Here is a 16,919-nt window from a genome sequence, read left to right as displayed (position 1 = left end):
CACTAGGTCATGCTCCAGGCCTTTGGTTTTTTTTAACTGTTTTTTTGTTTTTGTCTCTTTTGATATTTAGGATTGAACCCAGGGCACTGAATTGATAGGCAAGTGCTTTGCACTGAGATACATCTTAGTTTTAAAGTAGATTTATATTCACAGTATATTTAAAATATATTTGTATTTTTGATATAATTTTTTTAGTGTTAGGGCTGAACCCAGGGCCTTTCAAATGCTAACACTTCAATTCCATTTTAACTGTGTGTGTGTGTGTGTGTGTGTGTGTGTGTGTGTGTGTGTGTGTGTGTGTATCACGCATTAGTGCTACTACTGGATCTTAGAATCTCGGAGATATTCTTTAGTTTTTTTCTCATAAAGTTGGTATTCTACCACTTGAGCCATAGCTCCACTTCCAGCTTTTGGTTCTTAATTGGACTTTCCTGCTCTGCTGGCTTTAAACTCTGATCTTCAGGTCTTGGTTTCCTGAGTAGCTAGGATCATAGATTTGAGCCACCAGCAGGTCCTTGCTTCTTCTAAAATCTTCTAAATTTTGCTCTTTTGTTTCAGCCTTTGATTCTGTACCCCCAAGACCCCCACTTCTGCCTTTTGTGTCAGTCCTGGATTTTACCTCAGTGCCTGAGTGCTGTTATTTAGCTTTTTCACTCTGAGTTGGTGCTCTACCACTTAAGCCACAGTTTTTTTTTTGTTGGTGGTGGTGATGGGGGGGGTTGCCAGTCCTGGGCTTGAGCTCAGGGCCTGAGCACTGTCCTTGGACTTTCTCAAGGCCAGAGCTCTACCACTTGAGCCACAGCACCACTTCCGGCTTTTTTCTATGTAAGTGGTACTGAGGAATTGAACCTGGGTTTTCGTGTATGCTAGGCAAGCACTCTACCACTAGGCCACATTCCCAGCCCAAGCCACAGTTTTAAATCTAATTTTTTTTTTTTGCTGGTTAATTGGAGATAAATTTCATGGACTCTCTTGCTTGAGCCAGCTTTGAATGAAAATCTTCAGATCTCAGCCTCCTAAGTATCTAGGATTACAGGTGTAGCCCCAATATTTATTTAAGTTAATTTTGGGGTTTGACATAAAGACTGTATTTTAAGTCCCTTTCTATTGATGATACCTGTCTTTCCTCAGTGTATTCTAGTCCTTTTAAAATGTATAATTCAAAGTAGGTGCTGGTAGCTCAGGCTTATACTTCTATAATTCAAACTAGGTGCTGGTAGCTCAGGCTTATACTTCTAGCTATTCAGGTTGAGCTCCAAGAATCAGGGTTAGAAGTCAGTCTGGGCAGGAAAGTCTATGAGACTCTATCCCCAATAAACTACCAAAAAAGCTGAAAGTGGTGCTGGTTCAAATGGTAGAGCACTAGCCTTGAGCAAAGGAAGCTCGGTAACAGCACCTAGGCCCTGAGTTTAAGTCCCAGGACTCAAAAAAGATCTAATTCTGCATGGTCTCAAGGGCCAGATCATGTGGATTTAAATCCCACCTTCACTATTTGGTATCTGTTTGTCTATAAGAAAATTCTCAGCAACTCTTTACCTCTCCTTTCTCATCTGAAAATGGGGTACTGATCAAACTACCTACTTGATGGATTTGTTATCAAGATTCTGATGCCAAGTGACCCCTAATGATACCTAACACCTAGAAAGTGCTTGATAGGGAGATAGTTATGGTTATGATCTCGCCTGACACTATTTTTTTTCCTTTTCAATAAGCTTGACTTAGTGAACCATCATTAATTATATCAGACTTTTGCAGGGTTTCCTGAACACATCTGCTTTTTTTTTCCTCAGGGTCCCACAGGGAAAAAGAAAGTTCTCTCCTGGCTCCCAGCATGATGTAGGCATTACTTCTACACAGGGACCAAAGCCACAGCTTTGGGTGGAGGCCCTGTAACCACTGGTATAGTGGAAGCCATCAGGCTTCAGCCTCTGCTCACTGCCAGTTCATCGCTAGCATCTGAAAAGTTCCCCTTCTTGCTTTATACCTTAGCTCTGCCATTTGTATTTTCTTTTCTGCCAGTCCTGGGACTTGAACTCAGGGCCTGTGCCCTGTCCTTGAGCCTCTTTGTGCTCAAGGCTAGTTCCCTACTACTTGACCCGCGGCACCACTTCTTGTTTTTTTTCTGAGTAGTTTATTGGAGACAAGACTCTGATAGACTTTTCTGCTCAGGCTGGCTTCAAACTGTGACCCTCAGATCTTAATCTCCTGAGTAACCAAGATTACAGGCCTGAGCCACGGGCTCCCAGCTTGCCTTTTGTATTTCCAAAATCCTATGTCTCGCAGAGATAATAGCGTACACTTATAATCCCTGTACTCCAGAAGCCAAGGCAGAATGACTATGAGTTCCAGGGTAGCCTGAGCTACAGACCAAGTTCAAGATTAGCTTGAGCTACCTAGAGAGACTTTGACTAGGCACTGGTGGCTCATGTCTATAACCCTAGCTCCTTAGGAAGCCGAGATCTCCAATTAACCACCAAAAAGCTGGAAGTGGAGCTGCAGCCCAAGTAGTAGAGGGTTAGCCTTGAACAAAAAAAGCTCAGGGACAGCACTTAGACCTTGAGTTCAAGCACCGGGATCAGCACATACAAAAAAAGTCTTACACTTCCCCCCCCCACACACACTATGTTGACCAGACTGATCTTGAACTAACAAACTCCCTGGCGTCAGTGCCTACTGTGCCTGGCATTCAAAATTCTGTGTTTCATAAAACATGTCTATATGTTGAAAGCAGAAGAGGGCTTCTATGAGAGCTCAGTCAATCAGACTAACTGGAATTTAACCCTTAAAATTTTAAATATATTTTTGAGGGCTGGAGGCATACTTCAAATTATAGTGTTTGCTTAATAAGTATGGGGCCCTGGGTTCAGTTCTCAATAGTAATTAATTCATGTGACTACACAGATCGTGGATTTTTTTCTTCAATTTTTTTCAATTGTTTTTATAAAGGTGATGTATGAGGGGTACGTTACATAAGTTAGGTAATAAGTACATTTATTCTGTGGCAATGTCATCCCTTCCCTCACTCTCTCCCAGTTTTTCCCTCCCATCCTCACCCAAGTTATATAGTTTATTTTCAACAGTGTCTAGTGAGTACCACTGGTGCATTTATTCACTCTTTGTCCTTCCATTTTTGTGTTCCCCCTTGCCCTCCCAAAGGCACATAAGCAAGCATGACAAAAATAAAAGAAAACAAAAACAGCAAGGAGGAAAAAATTCTTGTTTCCATTTCCTGGAGTTCATGTCAATGACTATTATATGACCAGATGCACATAGGCATGATGCCTTTGCGTTCCTCTCCTAAGAATATCCTCCCTTGGTCTCACTGTGTGTGAATGCCCACCATTACATGGATCATGTTTTGGGGGTTACTTGGTTAATCTCTCTCTCTGGTCAAGGCAGATGAGGCCAGGCTCCCCAAATGATATGTGTCAGAATTCTGGAATGCCACCAAGCATGGAGTTGAGTCTTCTGATTGGTGTTGAAACCAGGCTCAGATATGTGGGCCTGAATGGCCATCTATAGCTCTCTACACCCAATACAACCTTCAACCTTTGTGTTTGCCCTGACTGTACTCTCCCTAGAACAGCAAGTGTGAGGGAGGAGAAAGGAAGGAGGGATAGACATAGTCCTGGGATGGTCACCGTTCCCACAAGAGAGAAAAAGACCAAAAAATCTGAACATAAGAGATCAAGTCAGTAAAGTATGGAGAGAGAAGTGGGCTTCCAGAATCTGAAGACCTAGAAATGTCACTTCTGTGTATGCATGAATTTATCCACCCATCATCTATCTGTCCATCCCTCAATTTCTCTATCCATCTACGTACCCACTTGTCTATCTATTCATTTATCCATCCTTCCTTCCACCTACCCACTCATCCAAGGGGGGGTTCCAACTCTAGGGAGAAGAGACAAAGTAGAATAGAACAAATTCTGCCCTAAAATTCTGAAGCTCTGGATTCTCTTTGTAGCTCTGCCTTTAGCCAGCCATGTAAACCAGGTCACCTATGAAAAGGTCTCCTCACCTGTAAAATGAGAACATTTATACCAGTAGGTGGGTGGTTGCTTTCTAGTTCTAGTATTCCATGGCCAATCCTCTGGTCCCTGATGTCACAATATGGAGCTGGCTCGTGATTGGCCCATAGCCCTCCCCAGCTCTGCTGTTCTCTTGGTCATGGGAACAAGATGGACTCGCCCTGGACCTTCCCTACTTGTGCTCCTCTGTTATGGGCAGCTCTTATCATGGATCAGGACTGTGGATGATGCAAACTTTGGTATGGCAGGGATCTCAAAGGTCATAGGACCAACCAAGGGGATGGGACAGAGGCAGGTCACCCCGGAGGACCACATGTTCCCTTTCTCCGCAGATCAGTTCTACAGTGAGACTGAGGCAAAGTTGTTCCTGCAGTTTTATGAGCAAACAGCCCAGGTTGTGTTCAACCAGTTCATGGAAGCCAGTTGGAACTATGTCACCAATATCACCAAGCCGAATCGGGAGGAGATGGTATGTTACCACTTTCCCCTTCTGTCCCTCCTCCCCTTGTTCTTCTTAAGAGGCATGAGGGCTGGGGATTGCACCTCCTAACTCCTGTCCAGAGCTACAGAAATGAGTGAAGTCCCCAAAGCACAAATTAAAGGGAGCTGCAAGCTCCAGGATTTTTGGTGGCCTGAAGCTCTTCTCTGCATAAGGATCTCTCGCTTTGGGCTGGGAATGTGGCTTCGTGGTAGAGTGCTTACCTAGCATGCGTGAAGCCCTGGGTTTGACTCCTTAGTACCACATCAACAGAAAAAGCCAGAGGTGGTTTTGTGGTTTCAAGTAGTAGAGTGCTAGCCTTAAGCAAAAGAAGTTCAGAGACAGTCCCTAGGTGCTGAGTTCAAGCCCCAGGATTGGCAGGGGAAAAAAAAATCTCTTGCTTCTTTTCATTTGTAAATCTTCCTTCCTAGTTTTTAGAGATCCAGGCTTCCTCTAGTAAATCTTCACTGATACTTAACTCTTAAAGTGGGGCTTTGGGAAGTTTTGTTTGTTTGGGTTTGGGCCCTAAGGAATTCAATGTGTGACTTTTCCTTGCTCCCCCAACTTGCTAAAACAAATACAGTGACCCTCTTTGCAGCTGAACAAGGAGGTGGAGAGGTCCCAGTTCATGTTATACTTTGGCACCCGGGCCCGCCTGTTTAACATCAACCAATTCCGTGACCCGGTCGTGAAGCGCATGCTGAGTAAGCTGCAGAACATAGACAAGGCAGCCTTGCCCAAGGACGAGCTCCTTGAGGTGATGGACAGGCCTGGTGGGGGAGCCAGAGTGTGTGGGGCAGAAGGGAGGTTGGTGGGGCAGGACCAGAACTTCCTGTAGGGGAGGCAGGGAGGCTTCCTTCAGGTCCACCTGGCTGGGTGGGGCTGGTGTTGGGAGTGGGCCAAGGGCACGGGCCTGCCCTGGGTGACACCTATTCCCCCAGTACAACCAGCTTCTGGCCTACATGGAGACGGCATACAGTATGGGCCAGGTGTGCCTGAGTGAGGGGCCCTGTGTGACTCTAGAGTCTGGTGAGTTCCCCCAGCCCCAGCCCCGGTACTGCCCCCCTCCATGGACCTCCCAACCTGTTCCTCATTGAGGGGAAGCCCAGGGTGGGTGAGAGCAGAGGTAGGTGGGCACGAGGTCCCATGTGGCTTCTATTCTGGGTACAGACATAGAAGAAATCATGGCGACCTCTAGGGATGAGAAGGAGCTGCTCTGGGCCTGGCAGGGCTGGCACGATGCTGTGGGTCGCCAGCTCCGCCCTATCTTTGGGCGCTACGTGCAGCTCAGCAACAAGGCTGCGAATCTCAATGGTGAGTGGCCTGGACAAGGCCTGTCTCAGAGCAATGCCCAAGACAAAGGGCAAAGTTAAGTATGCAGAGAAGTCAGGCAGGGATAGTTCCCTGGAAAGCATGAGCATAAGCAGGTACTGATAGACAGCTATGTGCTGTCTGCTGGTTCTGAGGCTACAGAAGTGGAAGGACTAGCTGACCTGCAGGGAAGTGTAGAATAATCTCTAATGCCAATGGGGATGGTGTCACAGCAGCCATTGAGGGAGGAAATGCTGGGGGGAGGGGAGCCATTTTGTCTATGTAGTCAGGGAAGGCCTCTCTCACTGACATTTACTGGTGCCAAGATGAACAAGAGTGAGGCAAGCAGAAAACAAGTGACAGAACATCCTGTGTAAAGCTGGGAATTTTGAAGGACCCCAAAGAAACCTATGGTGGCTTCAAGGCTAAGGATGAGACAGAGTTTGGGGCAGGGTGAGAGAGGACAGAGTCTTGTAAACCTGGATGGGAGCTGGCACGAATTAACCTGTTCCAGCCTGGAAAGTGGCCTTAGGAGGTAGCTGTCCCCTTTTGCAAATAAAAACCATCCCTTGCTCAAAGACCATGGAGGTCGAGGAGATTCCCTAAGAAGGTCCCTGGGTCTCCTCGCCACAAGGCCAGGGCTGAAGAGTTGCGTGGTGAGCATCTCTTGAGGCGCTTCTCCTGTCCCAGGCTATGATGACATGGGGGATTTGTGGCGCTCCAAGTATGAGTCTGAAACCCTAGAAGATGACCTAGAGGACCTCTTTGAGGAGCTGAAGCCACTCTACCTGAACCTGCATGCCTATGTGCGCCGTGCTCTCTTCCGCCACTACGGGCCTGATATCATCGATGTGCGGGGGCCCATCCCTGCCCACCTTCTTGGTAAGCGTCCAGGCTGGCAACAGAGATGGACAGTCAATTACAAAAGAAGCTGCTCTCGCCTTCTCTTAGAGCTGTTACCTTCCCCTTCCAGGGAACATGTGGGCTCAGTCCTGGGTGAAGATCCTAGACCTGGTCCTCCCTTACCCCAAGAAGCCTCCAGAAGATATCACAAAGATCATGAAAGGCCAGGTGAGTCAGTGTTCCAATCTGGGGTGTTCCCCACCTTCTCAGTACCCCTGAGAACACAGTGCCCATGCACCTACCTCTTCCTTCTCCACAGCACTGGAAGCCTGATAAGATGTTTCAAGAGGCAGACACATTCTTTACCTCTCTGGGGCTGATGTCCATCCCAAATGAGTTCTGGAAAAAATCAATGCTGGAGAAACCCACTGATGGGCGGGAGGTGGAGTGCCACGCCTCTGCCTGGAACTTCCACAAGGACAATGATTTCAGGTGCTCACCGCCAGCATGGTCTGCAGCTAGCACCACACTAGGGCCCCCGCTCTCGTTCCTGGCTGTCTGTTTGTCTGTAGGCCTCTGTGGGTGAGGAATGGGCAGTGAGAGAGCAGGATCAGGGGAAGTGGAATGAAAGGCAAGAGAATAAAAGGGGAGGTGTGGGGGGGAAGCAGTGGGTGTGGTCACTGGTGACTTCTGGGGCCTAAATGTGGGAAAGGACAGTAGCTAAGGCTCCAGCCCTTCCACCCCAATTCCTCAAAGGAGTCTGAATAGAGAGACCACTTATTCCCCCACAGGGCATCCCCATGCTCCTTGACCCCTGCCCTTTAACCTTAGGATAAAGAAGTGCACTGAGGTGACCATAGAAGACCTGCTGTCCATCTTCCACCAGATGGGCCACATCCAGTACTTCTTGCAGTACCAGAACCACTCTATACTCTTCCGCGCAGGCGCCAACCCAGCCTTTGAAGAGGCTGTGGGGTTGGTGATCGCCCTTTCGGCCTCCTCCCACAAGTACCTACTCAACAGAGGCCTTCTCAGCCACCAGCACCAGGACCCAGGTGATGAAGGATTAAGGGGACACCAGAAGGGCAGCCCAAGCCTGGAGCTGGAGCTAGGCCCAGTGTGGCAGGAGGAAGGAGGAGGGAATCAGAGCTCCTTAGGCAAGGATGAAGGAAGAGAAAATCCAGAATCCACTTTCTGATTGCTGTCCCCATCCCCAGAGGAGGAGGTCAACTTCATGATGGGCATTGCTCTGGAGAAGATTGCCTTCATCCCCTTCAGCTACCTGGTCGACATGTTTCGCTGGAGAGTTTTTGATGGCACCATCCAGAAGGATGCCTACAACCAGGAGTGGTGGAACCTCAGGTGCGGAAGGAAGCTGCCAGGGACTCTTCACCTCATCCCCGGCCCTGCCAGGGGCATGTTTTATGTCTTCAGAGTTGTAATATTGAAGACCTAGAGGCCTGCCGTCATTAAACACACACACACACACACACACACACACACACACACACACACACACACACACACAAGCTAATGCTAATTACTCCCAGGAGGGTGGGATCTGAGGATCATGATTCAAAGCCAGCTGGAGCAGGAAAGTCCATGAGACTCTTATCTCCAATTAACCAACCAGAAAACCAGAAGTAGAGCTGTGGCTCAAAGTGGTAGAGCACTAACTTTGAGCAATAAAGCTCAGGGATAGCACCAAGGCCCTGAATTCAAGCCCCAAGACTGACCCCCAACCCCAAATACCCATATGTATGTAGAGCTAACTCAAGTCAACCAGGAGACTTTATTATGAACCTGGCACCAGCACTGAGCAGGGCTCTTCTCTAGGCTTCAGTGAGTGTCATCTGTGAGAAAAGGGACCCTGGCAGGGGCTCTCTGCTTGCTTCCCCAGATGGCTAGGAAGCTCCTGCCATGATTGTAATCGAGCTGCTCTGAAAGCAGAATGCTCATCACCAGGGTCCGCAGTCAAGCCCCTGTCTCTCTCCCACTAGGTTGAAGTACCAGGGCCTGTGCCCCCCCATTCCTCGCTCAGAGGAGGACTTTGACGCTGGTGCCAAGTTCCATGTTTCTGCCAATGTGCCCTACATACGGTAAAGGTCTGGCCCTATCAGAAGAGCCAGCCCTGGGGGTTGAACTTGGGAAATGTGGGGACTTCCAGCACCCCTGCCTGCCTTTTCCCATGGGTTATAGAACTTTCAGAAAGGCATGCCCTGAACTCCTTTGAGCTTTGCCATTGTAACCTGTGCGGAGATTAGAGCTGGTGGAAACATTTCATAACAATCCCACTAGCCCTGGGTCCCTATTGGTTCCAAAAGTTAGAGGAAGATTCTAAGACCAGCCAGTTCAAGGTAGAGGCTTGCTCAAGGAACCTGCATACAAATGGTGGCTGCTGACATGGGTTTCTGTGGCCCCTGTATGTGGGGGCTGCCTAGCTCCAAACTTCCCATTCCTGGTCCTCACTCCCCAGCCTGCCCTCACACTTTTCCACCCAGGTACTTCCTCAGCCTGGTGCTCCAGTTCCAGTTCCATGAAGCACTGTGCAAGGCTTCAGGCCATTCCGGTCCACTGCACCGCTGTAACCTCTATAACTCCAAGATAGCTGGGGATATCCTGGGGTAAGTGTCCTCACTTGTCATCCCTTTTTACTAATGATGAAACTGAAGGTCAGAAAGATGACTCAATATTGAGTGCTGTTGATGCCACAAGGAGCAAAGTCATACTCAGAACCCGGAACTTTTGAATCCAAAGCACATGTTCTTTCACATCATTGTGTCCATCAGTCAAAGGATACAGAGCATGGGGAGGTGAAATTTAGACCTCCTGGATCAACTACGGAGATAACATATCCTTTCAGTTATTTTCTTCCCCACCTTTTGATGTCTACCTTCAATATGTCCATTTCCCTGATTGGCAATGTCACCCTGAGTTTTATTTCTATATCCCAGGGGATTAACAGTGTCACATAATTTACTATCCTTCATGTTTATTTATCCTTTTATTTATTTTGGTGCTAGTTCTGAGGCTTGAACTCAGGGCATGGGTGCTGTCTCGGGGTTCTTTTGCTCAAGGCCAGAGTCTGTCACTTTGAGCCACAGCTTCACTTCTGGTTTTCTGGTGGTTAATTGGAGATGAGAGTGTCATGGACTTTCCTTCCGCAGAATGTCTTTGAACTTTGATCCTCAGATTTCAGCCTCCTGAGTAGCTAGGATTACAGGTGTGAGGCACCATGCCCGGCCAGTCCAGCTTTTTTGCTAATAATTTTAATTGCAAATAACTTTCCTGAATAGCTATGACTACAGGGATGAGCCACCAGTGTCTGGCTTGCATTTTATTTCTATTTTTTCTAGATAGTATCTTATTATATGACCTGAAGCTCCTGAATGCTAAGGTTACGGCCTTTACCACACATACTTCCCTTACATACTTCAAAAAAGTGTATGATCCCTTCATGCAGTTCATCAACAACCACCTGGCAAGATGAAGTTAGGGGGCTGGTTCCCTGAGGCTTAGCTCCAGAAATGACTATCTTTATTTCTGTCTATTTTTTTTCTCATTTCAATAAACACTGTTTTATATGATCAGAGGCACATAGGCATTGCGCCTTTGTATTTCTCCCCAAGAGTCTCCTTCTTTGGCCTGTATGTGAATGCCTAGAGTCCTGTATAATTTATCATCACCCCCTTGGATTTTAAGTCCAGCTTCCATATATGAGACAACTGACTGCTTAGCTTTGGGCTGTTTTTGAATGCATTGAACACAAAGGCGCTCTCTGCTCTCTTCTTCAACGTTCCCACTGACTGGCATTCAGCAACTGTTTACTTGTAGCAGTGTCCAGCAGGGGGCAGTGAACAATGAAATAAATTACATAGTATTAGAGTGGAATAGTAAGGAAGGACTTTCTTCGTGCATATGCAAAGAGGGTCCTGAGGTCCAGCAGACAAGGTGGAGGTGAGGTAATGGAACATGACACGGAAGAGAGACCTCTGTCCCCAGACCAGATGCAGGCATGTCAGAATGGACTTCCTGTTTTCTTCATCTCAATTTAACTTTAATTTAATTAATTAATTTTCACATACAGGTGCTGGTGCTTAAATTTACAGCCTGGGGGATTTCCGGCACCTTTTTTTTTTTGCCAGTCCTGGGCTTAAGCTCAGGGCCTGAGGACTGTCCTTGGATTTTTCTCAAGGCTAGAACTCTACCACTTGAGCCTCAGGACCACTTCTAGCTTTTTCTAAGTATGTGGTACCAAGGAATCGAACCTGGGTCTTCGTGCATGCTAGACAAGCACTCTACCACTAGGCCAAACTCTTGGCCCTATCCCTCACCTTTTTTTTTTGCTCAAGGCTAATACTCTACCACTTGAGCTACAGCTCCACTTTGAGCTTTTTGATAGTTAACTGACGATAGGAGTCTCACAAACTTTTCTGTCTGAGCTGGCTTCAAATTGTCATCTTCAGATCTCAGCCTCCTGAGTAGCTAGGATTATAGCTTTGAGCCACCAGCATCAGGGTTCATAGATACTGCAACAAGTATTAGAAATGTCTTGGGATACAGGGGTGTCATGCAGGGATAAGAATACCTTGGCTCTGAGTTCAAGCCCCAGGTCAGGCACAAATAATAGTAATAATAATACTTTTTTCATTTTGGTGTAGTACTGGGGATCGAACCATGGCTTCAAGCATGCCAGGCAAGTGCTCTACTATGTAAGACATGCCCCAGCCTTTTCTTTCCCTTTTGATGATTCATTGCCTTCATTTCTCTGAGAAATTCCTGTCTAGAAGTTTCTGCAAGGATCCATTGACCTTTCATTTCTCCCACCTCATTGTTTTTGTTTTTGTTTTAAGGCATTAGTGTGTAGCTCAGGCTAGCCTCAAACACACTAGGTAGCCCAAACTGGCCCTCATGCTCTATCCCTTCTGCCTCATGCTACTAAGTAGCTAGGATTACAAGTGTGTACCATGATACTTGGCTTCAGTTATTTATCGAGTGACATATATAGGTCTTCACAAGATACAAAGTGGTCATTATATGATATAACCCTTACCCTTGATGATGGATAGCTATTCACCAAGAAGTCAGATGGTTACCAACAAAAGAACCGACTGAGGATATGTGCCTGAGGTCATATAGTCCATAAGCAGTAGGGTTAGAACCTAAGCCCTGTTAGTCCAGAAACAGTCCTTCCCCGCTTCCCCCACCCCTGAACTCTGTACTTCTAGGCATCACCTCTTTCCTGGTCAGATCTAGGAAATAACAAGCTGGGAGAAATCAGTATCTTCTGGGTAGGGAGGCTGCTGGATGGAGCCTGGGGATCTAGCTTTGGCATACCCTGTATCCCTAGTGTGAGTGCAATAGGCTAAGCTGAAAGCATTGCCACTGATCATTAGAGGTGCCTGGAGACACAGCTGACATTCATGAAGTACTGCAGGTGGTACACAGAACACCTCCCACGCTCCTGAATATTTCCAAACACTCTCTTGGGAGGCCAGGGCAAGCCAAATGGCTTCTTCTACCTGCCTATCTACCAGCACTGAGCACTTCAGAGGAAACAGTAGTTCAGATGAGGTATCCATCTGAGCCCAAGAGAATAATAATTCCAGGAATGCTAATAATAATTATCAGCCACAGTTAGCATTGTGGCCACTCTGTCAGTGATAGGCACTGATAGTTTCACTGTATGAAGATTGAAACTGAGACTCAAACAGGTTATGTGTCCAAGGTACTACGACTTCTAAAAGACAGAGCTGAGCTCCAAATTGAAGTGAAACTTGTATTTCGAAGGTATTAATTGAGCTGACTTCCAGGGGCTCACACTCTACAATCCTAGGTATACTGGAGGCTGAGATGATTCAAATTTCCAGACTAAGTTCAAGCCCCAGTACCATCACCAAATAAAATAAATTTCGTCTTAGTGGTAGTGTGCTTGCCTAGCATGCATGAAGCCCTGGGTTCAATTCCTCAGTATCACAAGAGGAAGCCATGAAAAAGTCAGAAGTGATACTGTGGCTCAAGTGCTAGCCTTGAGTGAAAGCAGCTCAAGGACAGTGCCCAAGCCCCGTGTGTTAAAGCGCCAGGACTGGCAAAGATAAATAAATAAATTAAAATATGGTGATTGTATCCAGTATATTGAGCTCTCTGGGAAGATCCTGGCTGGCAAAACTCTGGGGACAAGGTTAGGTATATCAAGGGGATCCAGGAGCAAGTCCTGCCCTTGCTCCTACACAGTCTCACTGCTGTCTCTATTCTCTCAGGAATGTCCTGAAACTGGGTTCCAGTAGGCCTTGGCCAGAGGTTCTAAAAAAGCTGACCGGAAAGTCCAAGGTGTCTACAGAGGCTCTCATGACCTACTTCAAGCCGCTGCTGAACTGGCTGGTGAATGAGAATGTACAGCAGGGGGAAGTCTTGGGCTGGCCAGACTTCACCTGTTCTTTTGAAGGTTGGATAATGTGACCCCCTAATCCCACCTCTGATGTAGCCTCTGATCCCACTCTTCCCTGCTTTACCCTGAATCAGCCCCTGCCCCAATCTAGCCCTAAGTTCTGGCCTGGTCTTAGCCAGCACAACAGCAAACTGCATACCAAAGCCTGGTACAGCTCCAGCCAGTACCATAGCCCATGCCCAGCCTCAGCTCAGTTGCCTTTTTTGTTTGTTTTTGTTTTTTTGTCAGTCATGGGGCTTGAACTCTGGGCCTGGGCATTGTCCCTGAGCTCTTCAGCTCAAGGCTAGTGCTCTACCACTTGAGCCACAGTGCCACTTCTGGTGTCCTGGCAGTTTGTTGGAGATAAGAGTCCCACAGACTTTCATGCTTGGGCTGGCTTTGAACCTCGATCCTCAGATCTCAATCTCCTGAGTAGCTAGGATTACAGGTGTGAGCCACTGGTGCCTGGTGGCTTCAGTTGCTTTCTTGTACCCTCCAGCTAGACTGCCCAGCTGCATCCCAACCGGGGGAAGACTACCTTTTCTTTCTTCTACTCTCCTCTACTTTCTCATCACTTTAAGCCAATGCCAGTCAAATTCTCTCTGAAAGCCATAGGAGAACTCAGAATACACCCCCTCCCCACCCCGGACCCCCCCCCCCAGCCTAAAGCTCTCCTGTCTTCCACAGGAAGAAACATACACAAAGTGGATTTCCTGACTACAAAGCTGGAGCCTGATAGAGCCAGCTTCGGGCAGTGGTTGCTGCTGGCCCTGAGCTGCTTCTTGTTCCTGGTAGTCCTGGGACTGGCCATCAGGCTGTACCACCTGGAAAAAGAGAACTCCAAGGAACCTGCCAACCAGTCTTACTTCCTGGGCAGAGCCATGGAGCCCAGCATGGTTGCCCGAAGACAGTGGATCCTACTAGGCCTCTGCTTCATCCTGACGATAAGCTCCGTCTGCCTGATCATTTGGATCATCACAAAACAAAACAGCAAGCCTCCAAGGGACATGGACTAGTCACTATTGAGACTGGTGAGCTGGAGAAACTGGAGGAGGGTGGCAGAGCCAGAGAGGGGATTGTCTTTAGGAATAGGGCCCAGCTATGACTGGGCTCAGCTGCTGCAGAGCTGGATCCATGTTAACTGTATGTTTGCAAGCCTATGTGAGAGTCACAGAGAGCTAACTCTATGTAATTCTTAGGATTTTCTGGATTCCAGGCCATTCCCTTTTCCCAGTAAGGGCTTAGAAGCCATGGTTGTAGTGTCCCTTAAAACCAAGATCCAATATAAGCCATGCCCACAACTAATTCTTTACACGGCTTTGGTTTATCCAAGAACCTAGCTATGTGGCTTATCTAGCACTATAGGAGCCAAGAAGCCTTTGTTTTGGCTAGAAAAATAAGACCCTGCTTCTGCCACCTTATAAAATGTCCTCAGATAGAACTTGGTCTCTATGTCATGAGCATTGTACTCTGTATGCAAGTTACTATCTCTACCACCCCCACTTTCTCTGCTGGTCCTCTGGTCTGCCCAAAAGCTCTTTGTTGGCCACCTGAAATGTAAGTAGCCTTCAAAACCTGCCCATAGCTCTCCCTACCCCAGCCCAGGCCCTTCTGAATGGAGACTGTGGGTAGCTGGGCCCTGAGCCAGGCATGATTAATGATTGACTTCTTTAATATTTAAACAAAGCTCATCTCCAGCCACTCAGCTCTAGAGATGGCCTTATTCAACACACACACCTGCTACCTGGCTTGTTGCCCTGGGGAGTGAGGACAGGGCAAACAGCACCTTTCCAAACTCTGTGGAGGGGGGGAAACACAGAAAGGAAAGTGGGGGATATTTAGAATATTAGTGCTCTAAGACTAAGCCTAGGGAAAAAAGAAGGTTTTTCTGCCCCTCTCCTTTCTAGTCTTTTTTTTTTGCCAGCCTTCTTGCCATCGATGCTATACACAATATTTTTTCAGACTCATCAAGTCTGAATGGAGATACCACGGGTTTCTGGGGAGTCTGTGAAGCTGTAAAAACTCAGGGGCCAGGAGCATGGCCTAGTGGTAGAGTGCTTGTCTAGTATGCATGAAGCCCTGAGTTTGATTCCTCAGTATCACATACACAGGAAAAGCCAGAAATGGTGCTGTGGCTCAAGTGGTAGAGTACTAGCCTTGAGGAAAGCCCAAGGACAATGCTCAGGCCCTGAGTCCAAGTCCCAATACTGGAAAGAAATAAAGGAAGGAAGGAATGAAGGAAGGGAGGGAGGGAGAAGAGAGGGAGGGAGGGAGGGAGGGAAGGAAGGAAGGAAGGAAGGAAGGAAGGAAGGAAGGAAGGAAGGAAGGAAAGAACTCAGAGGAGAGTGGCATTCCAGAAACCACAAGGTACCAGGGTGGCAGTTAAGCTGGTTAGTAAGGTGGCCAAGCCAGCATTCTCTAGATTAAGAATCTGAGCCCAGAAGTCAGGGCCTAAGGGACAGAGGTCTACTTCCTAACTCTACCCTGATTTCTACCAACTGTCTTATAGTTGGCTGAGCCCAAGCACTTTCTCTCCAATCCAAGACTCTATAGCATCCTTGTTTGATGTCTCTGCCACATATTTTTCTGTGCTCTAAGTTCTGTAAGGGCTTGAAACACACACCCCAAATATGGCCTTGTATAAGATCTCTATTCAGTACAGGCTCTGGTATACAATGGAGACTTGGATAAATGTTTGAAATGAGTAAGTGAATGAATGAATGATTCAGTGTCCAAGTCCTTGCTCAGAACTCAGCCCCTCATGCACAGAGCATGTGAGAGAAACAATTCTATCTTTTCTCCACAGCCAGCCTGCCCTTCTAGACATGGGGGCAGCCAGGATACCCCTGCCCCTCCAGAAGGTCACACTTGCAGCCTTCTCATCTCCCAGCCACAGACATTGTGGCTCCATGTGGCAAAGGCACCTCCAGCCCAGGACTCCATGCCTCTCACCTGGACTCCAGCAAAAGCCTCACTGAGCCTCCTTGGCCATCTCCCTCCTTCCTCCCCCCCACCATTGTAAATTTTATATTTTTTCTGGCCAGAATATTGACTATTTCCTTCAAATGTTTTCAAATTTCCTTCCAAAATTTCTAGCTTCTTAAGAACTTGGTTGACCATCCATTAAATGTAGATGTTCAAAATGGCATCGGAGGGTCTTTTTCTAAATTTTCCATCACTCCAACCACTCAGTGCAGCCTCTCTACAAAGATGTCATCGTACATGCTCCATTTTGAAAGCTTGCCCTCCAAGGCCTGATTCCAATTTGGTCTTGGGATGAAGACCAAACTCCAAGGCCTACCAAGATGCCTACTGAGCAGTAGTCCCCTTCTCCCCTCCTCACCAAGAACCCTGTTTCAATAAACTCACCCCACCCCTATCTGCTTCTTCTAGTGTGCTCTTTTTAGTCAGAACTCAGACACTTTTTTTTTTATCAGTAGATGGTTTTACATTTGTTCCCCTTTCAAGTTGTGCCCATATGCTAAGAGCTCTGAGGCTGCTGAAGGAGACACCTTACTGTATATTTCATGTATACTTAATTGGCTATCCAACTTCATTCTCCCAGTACTAGCCTGGACTTGCTTGCCACCTGGAGTTCAGCATGGGCCCTGGGGCTCAGCTGGAGGGTGCTTGTTGAAAGGTTAGCAGATGCCTGAACGTCCCATGGCTACAGCCAGGCACAGATGACTGACCCTGGAGAAAGCCTTCAGTTAAAAACAAAACAAAACAAGAACAACAAAAAGCCCACCAACAACAACAAACTTACAACTCCTTCTGCCTGGGATGGCAAACTCCCCTCAGTACCAGGACAGATTCCAAGACAAGCTGA

The 16,919-nt window shown here is 47.3% G+C and overlaps 1 protein-coding gene across 1 annotated transcript; it reads left to right on the top strand.

Annotated features, from left to right (window-relative positions):
• The first annotated feature begins 3,975 nt into the window (after nucleotides 1-3,975).
• Nucleotides 3,976-16,469, top strand: LOC150051183 (angiotensin-converting enzyme-like protein Ace3). The gene is made up of 15 exons (XM_090349964.1): nucleotides 3,976-4,270; nucleotides 4,364-4,500; nucleotides 5,108-5,266; nucleotides 5,451-5,538; nucleotides 5,680-5,823; nucleotides 6,511-6,702; nucleotides 6,794-6,891; nucleotides 6,983-7,155; nucleotides 7,495-7,718; nucleotides 7,881-8,025; nucleotides 8,664-8,762; nucleotides 9,165-9,287; nucleotides 12,924-13,108; nucleotides 13,778-14,121; nucleotides 15,897-16,469. The coding sequence occupies exons 1-14, from the start codon at nucleotides 4,114-4,116 to the stop codon at nucleotides 14,104-14,106; spliced, it is 2,253 nt and encodes a 750-aa protein (XP_090206090.1). The 5' UTR covers nucleotides 3,976-4,113; the 3' UTR covers nucleotides 14,107-14,121; nucleotides 15,897-16,469.
• The last annotated feature ends 450 nt before the right edge of the window (nucleotides 16,470-16,919 follow it).

Source organism: Megascapheus bottae, chromosome 17 (genome assembly GCF_031878675.1).
Source record: "Megascapheus bottae isolate mThoBot1 chromosome 17, mThoBot2.hap1, whole genome shotgun sequence".
Taxonomy (NCBI): Eukaryota; Metazoa; Chordata; class Mammalia; order Rodentia; family Geomyidae; genus Megascapheus; species Megascapheus bottae.
Note: the sequence above shows the minus strand (reverse complement) of the source record. Positions and strands in the feature narration are given on the sequence as shown.